General features: G+C 39.6%; 1 protein-coding gene across 1 annotated transcript in view; it reads right to left on the bottom strand.

Annotated features, from left to right (window-relative positions):
• HSD11B1 (hydroxysteroid 11-beta dehydrogenase 1) overlaps nucleotides 1–16,251 on the bottom strand; it is a 30,093-nt gene extending 13,842 nt beyond the window's left edge. The window contains exons 1-4 of the mRNA XM_514165.5: nucleotides 16,066–16,251; nucleotides 15,161–15,291; nucleotides 14,282–14,393; nucleotides 13,973–14,158 (exon numbers count right to left, since the gene is read on the bottom strand). Coding sequence (XP_514165.2) covers nucleotides 13,973–14,158; nucleotides 14,282–14,393; nucleotides 15,161–15,291; nucleotides 16,066–16,153 — 517 coding nt within the window. The 5' untranslated portion in view covers nucleotides 16,154–16,251. The remainder of the gene's footprint in view (nucleotides 1–13,972; nucleotides 14,159–14,281; nucleotides 14,394–15,160; nucleotides 15,292–16,065) is intronic.
• Nucleotides 16,252–16,546: the final 295 nt, after the last annotated feature.

Below are 16,546 nucleotides of genomic sequence, written 5' to 3' on the forward strand. Positions count from 1 at the left end.
AGCTTCTAGTGGCTGCCGGCATTCCTTGTGGCTACATCACAATCTCTACTTTCCATCTTTACATGGCTTTTTCTTCTCTCTGTCTGTGTCTTCTCTTCCCCTGACTCTATAAGGACATTTGGCAGTGGATTAAGAGCCCACTTGGCTAATCCAGGATGATCTCATCACAAGATCCTTAACTTAACTACATCTCCAAGGACCCTTTGTCCAAATAAGGTTGCATTCACAGGTTCAGGCAGGTAGGATGTAGATATATCTTTTTTGGGGCCACTATTCAACCCAGTACAGTAATACTGACATATCCATGTTATCTAATCCACAGACCCTATTCAAATTTTGTCATGTGTGCCAATAATATCCTTTATAGCAAAAGGATCCAATTGAGGATCATGTGTTGGCATTTAATTGTCATGACTCTTCAGTTGCCTTTGCTCTGCAATGATTCTGCAGTCTTTCCTTTATTTTCATGACCTTGGCACTGTTGGAGAGTACAGCCAGTTATTTTGTACAAGCTGATATGCCGAAGCTGGCTCATACTAGATTGTGAGAGCTGATGGTTAAATGTTTATAAATTTTGCAAGCAAGAGAATGTCATGTGGATATGGTCATCATGGGAGTGTTGATTACATGCAAAGGCTACAAATCAGGGCTTTTGATTCTTCCTTTCTGGATAGCTTGTTGTTAAACATTTACCAGCGCGCTATTGATGGATGTCCCTCAGTTTGGATTTATCCGGTGTTTCCTCATGATTTGATTCAGGTTATGCATTTTGGCAGGTTCACAAAAGTAACTTTTGTTCTTCACGTTGCACCCCATCAAATGATACATGTTTTCAATTTATTCCATTACTGGTGATGTTAATAAACCATGATCATTTGAATCAGGTGCCGTCTATCAGGTTTCTCTTCTGTAAAATTACTCTTTTCCCTGTCATAATCAGTAAGTTTGTTTTTTGGGTGGTACCTAAAAAAAACTATCTTAACCATTTTTTAAATTATACTTTAAGTTCTGGGGTACATGTGCATGACATGCAGGTTTGTTACATAGGTACACATGTGCCATGTTGGTTTGCTGCATCCATTAACTCATCATTTACATTAGATATTTCTCCTAATGCTGTCCTTCCCCCAGCCAATCTAGAACTAGAAATACCATTTGACCCAGCAATCCCATTACTGGGGATATACCCAAAGGATTATAAATCATGCTATAAAGACACATGCACACATATGTTTATTGTGGCACTATTCACAATAGGAAAGACTTGGAACCAATTCAAATGTCCATCAATGATAGAGTGGATTAAGCAAATGTGGCACATATACACCATGGAATACTATGAAGCCATAAAAAAGGATGAGTTCATGTCCTTTGCAGGGACTTGGATGAAGCTGGAAACCATCATTCTCAGCAAACCATCACAAGGACAGAAAACCAAACACTGCATGTTCTCACTCATAAGTGGGAGTTGAACAATGAGAATACATGGACACTGGGAGAGGAACATCACACGCCGGGGCCGATCTTAACCATTTTTAAGCGGACAGTTCGGGGGCATTCAGTACATTCATATTACTGTGCAACCATCACCACCATCCATCTCCAGAACTCTTTTCATGTAGCAAAACTAACTATACCCATTAAACAATAACTCCACATTCTCTCCTTTCCCAGCCCCTGGAAACCACCCTTCTACTTTCAACTTTGTATAACTTTCACCACTCTAAGAACTTCACGTAAGTGGAATCATACAGTTTCCTCCAATTGCAAACCAATACCAGAGGGTTCATTCTCTTTCTGTGGCTGGCTTATTTCCCTTTGCATGATGTCCTCAAGGTCCAGCCATGTTGTAGCATGTGTCAGAATTTCTTTCCTTTTAAAGATTGAATAATATTCCATTGTATATACGTACTACATTTTGCTTATCCATTCATCTACTGATAGACACTTGGGTTGCTAACAGTGAAACATACAGTGTTTTTGCTATTACAAATACTGTTCCTGTGAACATGGATATACAAGTAGCTCTTTGAGACCCTGCTTTCTTTCCTTTTCTTTCCTTTTTTTTTTTTTTTTTTTTTGAGGTGGAGTCTCACTGTGTCACCCAGCCTGGAGTGCAGTGGCACGATCTTGGCTCACTGCAACCTCCGCCTCCCGGGTTCAAGTGATTCTCCTGTCTCAGCCTCCTGAGAAGCTGGGATTACAGGCACCTGCCACCATGCCCAGCTAATTTTTGTATTTTTAGTAGAGACAGGGTTTCACCATATTGGCCAGGCTGGTCTCAAACTCCTGACCTCAGGTAATCTGCCCACCTTGGGATTACAGGCATGAGCCACTGCACCCGGCCTCCTGCTTTCAATTCTTCTGTGTATATACCCAGAAATAGAATGGCTGGATCACATGATAATTCTATTTTAAATTTTCTGAGGTACTGCCATACTGTTTTTCATAGTGACTGTACCATTTTACATTCCCGTCAACAGTACACAGCATTCCAATTTCCCCACATTCTCACCAATACTTGCTATTTCTGTTTTTTGGGGGTGTGGGGGATAGTAGCCATCCTAGTGCTGTGAGGTGGTATCTCATTGTAGTTTCAATTTGCATTTCCCTAATGATTAATGATGTTTAGCATCTCTTCATGTGCTCACTGGCCACTTGTTTGTCTTCTTTGGTAAAATGTTTATTCAAGTCCTTTGCCTATTAAATTTTTTAAAAAATTTAAGTTGATACGTAATATTTGTATATAGTTAAGGGTAGTATGTGATATTCTGTTACATCCATAGAATATGTAATGATCAAGTAAGGGTATTTAGGATATCCATCATCACAAGCATTTATTATTTCTGTGTTGAGAACATTTCAAATCCTCACTTATTTTGAAATGTACAATACATAGTTACTAACTATAGTCACTCTACTATCGAACATTAGAAATTATTCCTTCTAACTGCATATTTGTAATCAGTAGCCAACCCCTCTTCACCCTCCTGCCCACACGCTGACATTCTTCCCAGTCTCTGTAAACTATCATTCTACTCTCTACCTTCATGAGATAAACCTTTTTAGTTCCCTCATATGAGTGAGTACATGCAGTGTTTGTTTTTCTGTGTCTGACTTATTTCATTTAGCATAATAACTTTCAGTTCCATCCACATTACTGCAAATGACTGGAGTTGCATATATCTCTTTGATATATTGATTTCCTTTTTTTTTTTTTTTTTTTTGAGATGGAGTCTAACCCTGTCTCCCAGGCTGGAGTGCAGTGGTGCGATCTTGGCTCACTGCAACCTCTGCCTCCTGGGTTCAAGTGATTCTCCTGTCTCAGCCTCCCAAGTAGCTATAATCCCAAGTAGCTGGGATTACAGGCATAGGCCACCAAGCCTGGCTAATTTTTGTATTTTTAGTAGAGGTGGGGTTTCACCATGTTGGCCAGGCTGGTCTTTAACTCCTGACCTCAAGTGATCTGTCCACCTTGGCCTCCCAAAGTGCTGGGATTAGAGGCATGATCCATTTCACCTGGCCAATTTTCTTTCTCTTTGATAAATACCCAATAATAGGATTGCTGGATCATATGATAGTTCTATTTTCAGTTTTTTGAGAAATCTCCAAACTATTTTCTATAGTGACTGTAATAATTTACATTCCCACTAACAGTATATAAGAGTTTCCTTTTCTCTGCATCCACAATAGTATCTGCTATGTTTTGTCTTTCTGATAATAGCAATTTGATAAGATGATATCTCATAGTAGTTTTAATCTGCATTTTCTTAATGATTAGTGATGTTGAGCATTTTTCATATACTTGTTAACCATTTATATGTTCTATGTCTTTTTTTGAGAGATGTCTGTTCAGGTCTTTTGCCCATTTTTAAAATCAGATAGTTTTTTTTCCTATTGAGTTATTTGAGTACCTTGTATATTCTGGATATTAGTCCTTGTCGGATGAATATTTTGCAAATATTTTCTCCCGTTAAACAGGTGGTCTTTTCACTCTGTTGATTGTTTCCTTTTCTATGCTGAAGGTTTTTAGTTTAATATAGTCCTCTTTGTCTATTTTTGTTTTTGCCTGTGCTTTTGGGGTCTTAGTCATAAAATATTTGCCTAGACCAATGTCATGGAATGTTCTCCCTACATTTTCTTCTGGTTTCATAGTTTCAGGTCTTACATTTAAGTCTTTAATCTGTTGGGCATCAATTTTTGTATATGGTGAGAGATAGAGATCTAGTTTCATTCTTCTGCATATGAATATTCAGTTTTTCCAGCACCATTTATTGAAGAGACTGTCCTTTCCCCAATGCATGTTCTTGGTGCCTTTGTTGAAAATCACTTGGCTGTAAATACATCGGTTTATTTCTGGGTTCTCTATTCTTGTCCATTGTTTTGTCTATTTTCCTACCAATACCATGCTGTTTTGGTTACTATAGCCTTTAATATATTTTCAAGTCAGGTAATGTATTACTTGCAGTTTTGTTCTTTTTGCTTAGGATTGCTTTGGCTATTTCGTCCCTACAAATTTTAGGTTTTTTTTTTCTATTTCTGTGAAAAATGTCATTGGTATTTTGATAGGAATTGCATTGAATCTATAGATTGCTCTTGGTATTATGGTCATGTTAACAACATTAATTATTCTAATCCATGAGCATGGGATATATTTCCATTTGTTTGTGTCCTTTTCCATTTCTTTAATGGGTGTTTTATAGTTTTTCCTGTAGAGGTCTTTCACCTCCTTGGTTAAATTTATTCCTAGGTGTTTTTTTTTTTTCTGTAGCTATTGTAAATGGCTTTTTTTTTTTTTCAGATTGATCGCTGTTAGCATATGGGGACACTGTTGATTTTTGTATGTTGATTTTGTATACTGCAACTTTACTGAACTTGTTTATCAGTTATAAGAGTTTTTTTGTGGAGCGTTTAGGCTTTTCTGATTATAAAATCATGTCATGTGAATGAGTGAAAATTTGACTTCCTGTTTTCTAGTTTGGATGTCTTTTATTTCTTTCTCTTGCCTGATTGCCCTGGCTAGGACTTCTCGTACTGTGTTGAATAAGAGTGGTGAAAGTGGGCATCCTTGTTTAGTTCCAATTATTAGAGGAAAGGTTTCCAGTTTTTCCCCATTCAGTATGATGTTAGCTGTGGGTCTGTCATATATCCTTTGCCCATTTTTGAATCAGGTCATTTGTGGTGTTTTTGGTTGTTGTTGCACAGGGTAGTACTTTGAGACTACGTAAATACCGTCTTCCTTGTTTAACTTTTACCCACTACTTTTAGCATCCTTTGTTGCTTCCTGGCTGAATTATTACAATTATGGTTACCAAATGGTGATTTTCTAAGTTCATCACTTCATATCAGTTGGCTTTCCACTTCATGAAAAATCCTTCTCCTCTCTTGATTTATTTATTCATGCATTTATTTATGACTTCATGGACTTATTTCCTATTGTTGCAATGGGTGATAATCTGTTACTATTATTTGTTTTGATGCCCCAGTGGTTCTAGGTTTGGCTAGTGGGATCCCTTTAAAGTTGGCCTCTGTGTCCTAGTAATGTGTGCCTATTATCCTTTGAGCAGTTCTGTACTTACTGGCAGAACAAGATTTTCAGGCTTATCTTATACCTTTCTTGCCACTGCCCTGGAATCAGTCATTTCTCTAAGAAGCCTTGGTGGTTTGTTGTTGTTGTTTTTTTTTTTTAGTGGAGAATGATATTTAGAAAACAAGATCTGGGCACCAAGTGTGCTCCCAGGTCCTGTCAGTGGACAGAGTGAGTGAATACATGCATGTATATGTAGACACACATCTATATTTATATATCTGTCCTTGTATATTAAACAACTATTAATTCATACCCACACTTCCAATTGCAATCCAACACTAGAGGATTCATTCTCATTTTCTTCCTTTTCATATTTGTAACATTGATAGTGAGAACCTGGGGCTTCCAAGATCTGCAATATGTATTACTTATGTGATTAATGCTCCTGTATGTGATCATTCTTCATTTGGCCTCTTCATCCCACCTAGGTTCTGACACCCCAGTGCCAGGCTACATGAATGCCTGGTGAATGCCTTCTTTACCCTATGTCGGGCTGCCCATGGCAGGCCCTCTTGCAGATGCCCTCATCACTCCCTTTAGTTCTGATGCCCTGTGCCAGGTGCCACATGAAGAGCCTCCTTGGCCCACTTAGGCTCTGAAACTTCACACTAGGCCACCACTGCTGCCCCATGTGAGGATGCCATCCTCATCTCACTCAGTCTCTGATGTCCCAAACCCGCTCTGTGACACAAACCTGTCCCATCCTGCTCAAGTTTTTCAATCTGTGCTGCCACCTTCCTCCCCCGTGAAGATGCCTATCTTGCTTGGCCTCTATGAGTGGCTTTTAGATTGAATTATTCAGAGCCAAGGATGCTAAAAAATGCTCGACAATGCATCAGACAGTCCCACACAATGAAGAATTGTCCCTCACCAAAGGCCAATAGTATCCTTATTAAGAAGCCCTGACACGAAGGCCTAGAAACAGAAAGGAAATATGGAGGGAAAATATGACTGTGAGTCTCCAACACAGTTTAAGGAAAGACATGAAGCCAGAAATCCAGGTACTAGCAAGCCATTTTATCATTTGTTCATTCAAGAAGAATGTGTTGATTATTTGCAAAATTTGTTAGCTCCAGGGAATCAGAGATGAATGAACAATGTGCCTGCCTTTAAGGAGAGCACAGCCTAATCACTGTGGGTAAAATGCTGTATTTCAACAGCTTTCAGAGGCAAGCAGTTGTAAAACATACTACTATTTTGTATACCAAGAAATAAAAACCCTTCCAATAGATCTGTAACATAATTTTTATCCCTTAGAGTGTTTGTTTTATGTTTGTTGCTACTTAGGTTGTTTCTAGTTTTTGTTTGTTTGTTTGTTTTTACAACTATAAACAATACAGTAACAACTTGGCTTACACTAGAATGTGGGTACACAACAGGTATCTTGCCTTGGCCTTCTTGCTCCCTGCCATAGCCTTGGCATCTGGCATAGTGCCTGACTCAGAGTTGACCTTCATGCATATTTTTTGAATGAATGAATGAATGACTATATTTGGGAAGCACTTGTTCAAGTTTGTTTATAGAATAAACTTCTCAGACATGAAGTTATGCTCTCTCTCCCTGACCATTCCTCTTGAAGTACTTAAGCAAATTTCTACTTATGGAAATCAATATAGGCAGCCCTCTGTATCCATGGATTTTGCATCTTTGGATTTAAGCAACCATGGGTTAAAAATATTCAGGAAATAATTTTGTGTCTGTATCGAACACGTACACACTTTTAAAATCTTGTCATTATTCCTTAAATAATACAATATAACAGCTATTTACATAGCATTTACATTGTATTAGGTATTATAAGTCATCTAGAGAGGATTTAAAGTATCCAGGAGGATGTGCCTAAGTTATATGCAGATACTATGCCATTTCATACAAGGGACTTGAGCATCCATGGATTTTGGTATCTGTGGGAGGTCCTGGAACCAATCCATTGAAGAAATTGAGGGTGTGTGTATATGATTATATTTAAAAGAAGGAAGCACAGCAAGAAGCAAATAATTTCTGAAATGAATTTCTCATAAAAGGTTATGAAAAGAGGCACAAAGCAATGGAAAAAACAACACACCCAACAACTTATTGAAATGTTTCTATGATTATAAAAGTTACACATGCATGCATACACACACAATGAAAATTTGGAAAATGAAGAAAAATATGAAGCTAAAAACAAAAATCATTCATTGTTCTGTAATTTAGATATAATCATGCTAATATTTTGGAAAATGTCCTTCCAGAGATATAGATACAGCTATGGATACAGATACAGATATAAATATATATATATAGTACAACTAGTTATTTTCCTACTGCCAGACATTTAGGTTACTTCCAATGTTTTGCAATTTAAAAAATCCTACAACAAATGTTTTTGTATCTAAATCTGTGACTAATTTAATAGCTATTTCCTTGATATATTCTTGCACTTAGACTGGGTGAAATAAAGGAAACATTCTTTTTTTTTGAGATGGAGTTTCACTATATTGCCCCAGTCTGGAGTGCAGTGGTGCGATCTCGGCTCACTGCAACCTCCACCTCCCAGGTTCAAGCGATTCTCCTGCCTCAGCCTCCCAAGTAGCTGGGACTACAGGCACCCACCACCTCGCCCGGCTAATTTTTGTATTTTTGATAGAGACGGGGTTTTGCCATCTTGGCCAGGCTGGTCTCAAATGCCTGACCTCGTGATCCGTCTGCCTTGGCCTCCCAAAGTGCTGGGATTACAGGCGTAAACCACTGCGCCTGGCCAAAGGAAACATTCTTAAGGCTTCTGGTACATATTTCCAAATTACCTTAGACAAAATGACAAATAAAGACCTAGACTTTAAAAAATACACAAAAATAAACAATTAAATGAATATAAGAATCATGCATTTTTCCTACTCTGAGTATAGTCATCTCTCAGTATTCAAAGGGGGATTGGTTCCAGGATCTTCTGTGGATACCCAAATCCATAGATACTCAAGTCCCTCATATATAAAATGATGTAGTATTTGTGTATTACCTATGCACATCCTCCTGTGTACTTTAAATCATCTTTAGATTACTTATAATACCTAATTTGGTGCCTATGCGTTATATCATTTCTGTGAATTCAACATAGTACCCAGCATGTAGCAAATTCAAGTTTTGCTTATTAGAACTCTGTTAATTTATTTCCCCCCATTTTTTTTTGATCCACATTTGGTTGAATCCACAGATGTAGAACCCAGGCATGCAGAGTGCTGGCTGTATACTGATCTTGTCCTTTTTCTTTTCTTTTTCTTATTGTTAAGAAATTCAAGTGCCAATATTGAAGCTTAAGCACAGGATCTATACTGAGTCTAATTTGGGCACATTTATATTCTCCTTTTCTTAAGACCTAGTTTTCTATTTGTGTTTTTCCAAATAGAATGTATTTGTTGTAAGCCTTCTCAAACTCCTTGGTAAGGAAACGTAAAGATACAAATGATGGTAGAACCTTGCTATTTCCATCCACAAGTGCACTTGAATGAAACCTGTGGTCTAGCAGGGATAAGTAACCTCGACTACCTAAGTTCAGCCTAGCCTTTCCAGAAAAGAACATGAAGCAACAATGATTACGGGTAGCATTATATTATTCTCAACCTGCACTAAATTGTCACTGTCTTCATCAAAGAGTCTTCCTCCCTTTCAAATCTCCCCCACTCCTTTCTTTTTGGGGCTGATGCAGAACTGAATTCCTAGATAAATCTAGCAGATTCTGTCTCAATCCTCACAGTGTTGCCCAAACACGATCTCTTAAATTTAGACAACAATGATTATATTTTATAGAATAAATTTTCTGGAATTTTTATGCCCAGGTTGCTGATTTTACTCTGATCTCCTTCTTGGCATTCTTATAGGCCCTATGGATGACATGTCTACATAAACACATACCTCACTTCTGCATACTTCTACCCATCCCCCCAACACACAGCTCAACCCTGTGCAGCTGTCGCCACTCCCCATCCCTCATGTAAATGCTTACGTTCACATGGATAAACACTTCCACTCACCTCAGAAATCCTGGTTCCTGAAGATTATTTCTGAGGTAATTGGATTAAGGGTAAAGAGGCATCTTTTCTTAGAAAAATGAGAACAACTGTGGCAAGGGATAAATTGCCCCTTTCCACTCTGGTTCTGAGGCCTGTTCATAATCTGGAGTTTGGGATCCCCCCACCCCCAATAACCTGAGGCACAGCTATACATTGAAACATTGGCCCACCTTTCAGGAAGGAGTGGGTATGCCAGAACTGAAGGCGGGGATGACATTAACATCTGTATATCCTTGTCTATGCAAAACATCATTATAGGTCTTCCAAGTCCTGTTAGTTGATATGTGTAGTTGAAAAACCTGTTTTTCTCCCCCCACTTCATAATGTTGAATTTTTGAAATAGATTTAGACCACACAGGCAGACCTCCACTGACAAATAGGTTAAGATCCAGCAAGTGACTTCATCTGTTGGTTTGAGTTTTCCCACAAAGCACTGTCTTATGAATGTTTGCCCCCGGCTAGTCAACTCAACTCAAAGTGCCTGAAAGACTGCACACGTACATTAAAAAACAGTATGAAACAATGCTGCGAATGAGTAAAACAGGAAAGGAATACATTTGAATAAGACTATCTATATATAGGGAAAGTTGATTTTTTAAGAAGATTTACTTGGAGAAAAGTGAATAGTTAACTGGAGACACTTATGGAGCTTCTCAAGAGAAGTCTGATTCAAAGGTTATTGACAAGGTTCTTTTATTCCTTCTGATCTATTTTCATTTTGAATATTTAAAGCAACTGAGTCTTTTATGATGTCCAGTTTCACTTCAAAATATACCTTGCATTTTCCTTGATCCAGAAGGATTACTATCCCTACACGTATGCTTGCCGAGTATGTTTAACATTTGTGTTATTAGTAGTTATGAGTAGTATTAGTAGTATTTGGATTACCAATAAACCCAAAAAAGAGAAATGATGAGGAAGTTGGATTTCTAAAGTTAACTTACCAAAATGTAGTAGATAAAGACAAAGAAGAAACATTGAAATGGCTCTGGTGAGTTCTGAAAAAGACTTCATAGGAGGTAGGGGGCTAAGTAGATTTTGAGAGGAGAAAGGAGCAGAGGAAGACAGGGTTTGTCCGTGATTCCTCTCAGGGGCATAAAGCAGGTGGAGAAATGGCCTTAGATGCTCAGTTCTAGCTGCCAAGTGTGCAACTGATGACACACGCCACAGTGATGGGATTCACCAAGCCCAGGAGCCCGAAAATGAAACCAACTTTACTTTTCTAATATTGAACCTAAGATGACCTATTTTGACTAATGTCAGATAAACTTTTTTCCAGATGTTTTCAAATGTTCTCTGCCCACTCCAGTGATTTTTTTTAGTCAAATTCAAGTATTAATATTTCTACTTTGGTTTGTTTCACAAATGCTATTTAGGTATTCTCTTTCCATTCTTTCTCCTACCCCACTGTCCCCTGCACGCACTGCCAGATGGAAGGACTTTGTTTTTTGTGATGGACCTTGAATGTGAGAGGGAATGAGTCTTGTGTGTGTGTGTGTGTGTGTGTGTGTGTGTGTGTGTGTGTGGTTCACATGTGGGATGGCCTGGAGGGTATACTTTTTTCTAGTCTTATGTGTTTTTTAGCATGGGTGATGTGGGAGAGATTGCTAGTTGTTTATCAATGTCAGTGTCTTTTACAGAAATAGAACTTCTGATTTTTAGTTGGACACATGTTCCCTTTGAATAAAGATAACAATTGCAGCCAGCTGTGGCAGAAGAAAAGTGTACACCTTCCAGGTGGTATCCTTCTTTTTTCATTTTCTTGAGTTAGAATTCAGACATGCCAATGAGCCATCTTGGACATGCAGATATAAACAAGCACTCTAGGAATGGTGGTTCTGAGATAGAAGGCCTCCTGGACAGCCTCATAGGACAGAACTACCATATCAGCCCTGGACTGCCTATCCAGTGTGTTTTGTGTGAGATAAATAAATTTAGATTTGCTTAAGCCATTGTAAATTCGGGTCTTCGTTACAGTAGCTGAACTTACATCCTAACTAGCAAGTGGTGGAAGGAGAGGAGGCTAATCAATGTAACGGGATGTTACACATACAAGAAACTTGATCAATAGGTGCCAAGAAAAGGTGGTGAATAGTGGATAGATGTGGACTACAAGGAGGTTCCCAGGAGCAGCAGTATTGTCTCTGTTAATGCTACAGAGGTAACCAAGCCTTTAAGGAACATATTAGAAGTATAGTATTCCCATGTAATGCAATACCCAGAAATGCATTGTGGAGAAAAAACAATTCTTTATCACTGAAACTCAATAAACAACTTAATGTATTCCCTAGAAGAAATGATTAAAACTCCATCCCAGTACTGTTTGGCTGACCTTAAGATCAACTTGATGTTTAGCATCCCATATTTATAGAGTTTAGATTTTAAAGAGGAAGGATTAATGAACATGTTTACTGACTGATTAAAAGAATACATCATAAAGCAGAGAATATTCTTCAGTTGCGGCAAGACAGCAATGTGTCTGTACTTTGCAAGTTCATAGACAGGTTTCAAGGCAAAAAAGCTGGAATCTTTTGGCTACACAAGCAATAAACACCAAAGATACTCATCCAGCTAGATTTCCTACCTCCCAGAGTTCATGGAAATTACCAAGTGTCATTCAATAAGTGTAGGAGATATGGGGAAACAGAGATTATCAGAATTTCATCACGTCGTTGGGCTCAACAGTAATTCTTAGTCCTTCTGAGCACATTTAGATCATGGGTACATTCTAGAAAGTTACATTCGTCAAAGGTGAAATACATCCTTTGCCTAGAGTGAATGTATTATTTAATCAACTGAAATCATTAAAGCCACCTACATCATGACTGATGTGAGGATTTTGTCCAATGCCCTGGGATGGATTGGGGATGTGCCCAGCACCCTCCCACTCAGTATGCATCTGGAAGCTCTCCCTTTCTTCCAGCCCAGAGAGAGTCTGTGTCTGGGGAGGGGTGGGGAGTGTGTGTTGTCTGGGAAGCACCGGGATGCATATCAATCACTCTGTTTGGCGGGTAGCACAGACACACTGCCCCTTTATCCAATCACTATGCAGGCCGTCCCTGGGCCAGAAAGGAGAACTCTTTACGATACAGATGGTGCTATTAGTTTCAATAAGAATGTTTGTGAAGTGCTTAACAGTTTACAGAGTCCTCTAGGTTATTTGTTTTTATTTTGCCAGGAACAACATTTAGATGGTGGATTTTGATCCTGGTGTTTGCACTTTCCAGCCACATCCTTCTAACTGACTAATCAACAAAGATGTGTGGAACTTGTCTCCTGGATCTATGATAAAAATGGGCCTAGAAATGTCCCAAGCTGGGAACTCACTGGTTTTTTACTGGTGATGGCTTCTGATGCTACCACCATCCAGAACACCAGGGACCTCTCTTGATCCCACAGATATCTTTTCATGACCATTTCTCTGGACACATTTCCTCCCTACCCAGCTGGTTGTTTAAATTGATCTTTTCATGTTAACATGTTCAAATTTTGGAGAATACACCCACTATAGGCAGGTCTGTTCATCTTTTTTTTTTCTTGTTGTTCATTTTATTTAGCTTTAGCTTAGCCCACTTATCAGACAACTGTGTGTTTTTAAAACAGTTCACTTCTCAGTTGTACCTTCACATTTACATAACTTCACCAACCTTTTGGTCATGGAGGAAGCAAAGTCCTTTTTATCCATTGTGACTAGGTCTCTCACTTAGGACCAGGACAGGCTGTACCTCCAGCAGCCTCTCAAGTCCCTTCGACCTTCCTTTGTAGAAAACAATTCAGGCTTCCAATAGGCACTCTGAACTACTGCTTTTTCTCTGCTACTTAAAAGAATTTTGTAGCCCATCTACCTTGACCAATCCTTCATTTTTTATGGTGTCACTAGTTTGTAACAGTGTCTCCTTTACTCAGGATGCGTGCCTCTCATTGAGTCCACAAATCACCCCCCTACAAGTCTCTTATCAGTACATCTGCCCATTCATGCATATGAGTAAGCTGTTAATCAGCTTTTGTTTAATATTACTATGAACATTTCAACTTCAAGTTAATATTGTAACTAGGTCTCTCCCTTAGGACCAGGACAGGCTGTACCTCCAGCAGCCCCTCAAGTCCCTTTGACCTTACTTTGTAGAAAACAATTCAGTCTTCCAATGAGCACTCAGAGCTACTGCTTTTTCTCTGTTACTTAAAAGAATTTTGTAGCCCACCTACCTTGACCAATCCCTCATTACTTCTCTGCATGGAAACTGATAAAAATTTATGTCTACTTCAGAGCCTAGCATCATCCCTGGCATTTTTTTTTTCTTCTACCTTCCACATATGTCCCTGTCCCACTTACCAGCCAGAGAGGAGACGACAACAATGCTTCCATTGCTCTGCTTCAGCATGGGCAAGGCAGCTACAGTCAGGACCACGTAACTGAGGAAGTTGACTTCCATGCTTTTGCGCACATGGTGAATATCATCATGAAAAAGATTCAAAGAAGTGTTGGTGATGTGGTTGAGAATGAGCATGTCTAGTCCTCCTGCAAGAGATGGCTATATTAAGAAATCATCTGGGGTTGATACCTTTCCCATTCTCCTCCCAAAAGCTCTTTGGTGACCCCAAGGGCAAAGTTCAGAGGAGGAGGTAAGAGAAACAGCCTCACCCATGAGCTTTCCTGCTTGGGCAACAAATTGCTCTGCGAAGGTCATGTCTTCCATGGTGCCAGCAATGTAGTGTGCTGAGGCTGCTCCAAGCTCCAGGCAGTGGGATACCACCTGCAGTGATACAGCAGAAATGGCATCAGTCTTAGCTGCAGATTTTTGGGGGGTAGTCTCTGAAGTAATGGGGGGCTTAAATGAGAGATTGCTCACAGCCCTGTTTAGGTAAGAAATGGTAAGTATGTTTGTGTGTGTGTTGCCTAATATAACCCTCATGATCATCGTCCTCTGTCTGAAATATTTTCTGGAACATGGTGGGGTTCAAATGGATAAATCATCCCAGTGCTGGGGTTTAAGTTCATGATTTATGCTCATGGCTTCTGTGAATAGGCATTTCTGAAGGCATTATGAGTGTAGATGCTGGTTACTATGTGGGTAGCTCTAGGTTTGTGAATGTTTGTACATCCTTGGGTTTGTGAGTCCATGAGATGGAATGTGTCTGGGAGTCTGCATGGGTATGAGGATATGTATTCATGAGCAGGTACTGGGATTTCAGTTTTTGAAAACATCCGTATGTATCTGTAGTTCCATGTGTAAATGTGTGTGACTAGGCATGTCTGTGAGCATATATAACTCAAGGACTCTGTTGCAGAATATATTACACACACACACATGAATGAATGCTTAAATGCATACTTTTATATTCCTGTGGGTTTTTTGGTGTTTGAATCTATATATGAGAGTGCAAAATTAAGTGTCTGTGTGTGTACATGTGCCTCTGTATATAGATCTGTGATATGCTAGCTTCTGTGTATATGTGAGCATATATAAGAACACATCTGAGCATGTGACGGTACACGTATCTGCGGGCATAGAACCCTCACCTTCTGTAGAGTTTCTTTTGACCTCGCTGTCACCACCACATGGGCTCCCATCTTCGCCAGATGATAAGCCATCTCTCTTCCGATCCCTTTGCTGGCCCCTGTGACAATCACTTTCTTTCCTTGGAGCATCTCTGGGGAACCCCAAAAGGAAGTGAGGACCATACCCAAGTTGGCAGCAAAATTCCTTCTCCCTCTCTGGATATAGGCACGCTTATCGCAATTTGTAACTTAAAGGTTATGAGCCCAGATCAGTTTGTCACAAACTCCGTAAATCACTGTGGGAACAGGCCAGGTCTTTCATAAACATGCTCTGAAGTCGGAGGTTTGGGCTGACAGCCTCCCTACTGTCATTTCTAAAAACCTCCATGGAAAGAGATCATAGGATGAAGCCAGAAAAGTCATGGTTCAGCTAAAATGCTGGAGTTCCAGACATTTCTGGACTCTTTCAATTTTGCTCAATTGAAAGTACATTTAACAAGGAATCAAAACACATGTGTTCATAGAAATTCCAGGGATTTTCCCTCACTTCTATGTAGTCATCATCTCCAGTTTTTTTTTTTTTTGCCTCCCACTTATCAGTCTCTTCATAGAGCCCAATTAGCTGCTGAGTTGTGAATTTGGGTATTACTCTCATTTTTGTAGAAGATTTGAAACTGCTTTCCATTAAGGGTGCCAAATAAAGCATGGCCTATTTGGCTAGATTTTGGCTACACGATTACCCTTCCTACACAGTCCCCCCTGTCCACAGCCTGTAGCTGGAGGACACAAAAATACCATCTTACCTCAGGGTTCCCTCATTTTCACCAACTTTGAGGATCAAGAACACATCTTGGTCCTCAGGAACACTCAAGCACCCCTGTGTTTTTTAAACCTATTCCTCCAAAATGAGACGCATGGGTACTTACCTGGTCTGAATTCCTCGTTTGCAGAATAGTAGTAGTAGGCCATGAAGAGCCCCAGAATGGGGAGGAGATATTTTTTCATAAAAGCCATCCGACAGGGAGCTGGCCTGAAGACTCCTGTAGGACACACAGAGAGAACCTACAGAGCTTTCTACAACCTCCTAAGCAGGCAGCAGCCTCTGAATTGTGACATCAGGGACGGGGGAGGCTGGAGTAGTCTCAGGCAGTGCTAGCCAATTTCCCTGTCAGAGCAGCGATTGGCTTTGGGTGGGATCCCATTCGTCCCTGGCAGCCTGTGTGGTGGATTTCATAATGGACAATGTTTACTCCATTTCATTGAGCAAGAGGAGACTTCCAGATGGCCAAGCTCATGACTGTACAGGACTGGATTCCTGAGCATCCCTACCCGAGTCCATCTTACTCTTAACACCATTTACGCCAGGGATCAATGATCTTTCAAAAGTAATTTGTCAAAGACAGAGAG

The sequence above is a fragment of the Pan troglodytes genome, chromosome 1, assembly GCF_028858775.2.
Source record: "Pan troglodytes isolate AG18354 chromosome 1, NHGRI_mPanTro3-v2.0_pri, whole genome shotgun sequence".
NCBI lineage: Eukaryota > Metazoa > Chordata > Mammalia > Primates > Hominidae > Pan > Pan troglodytes.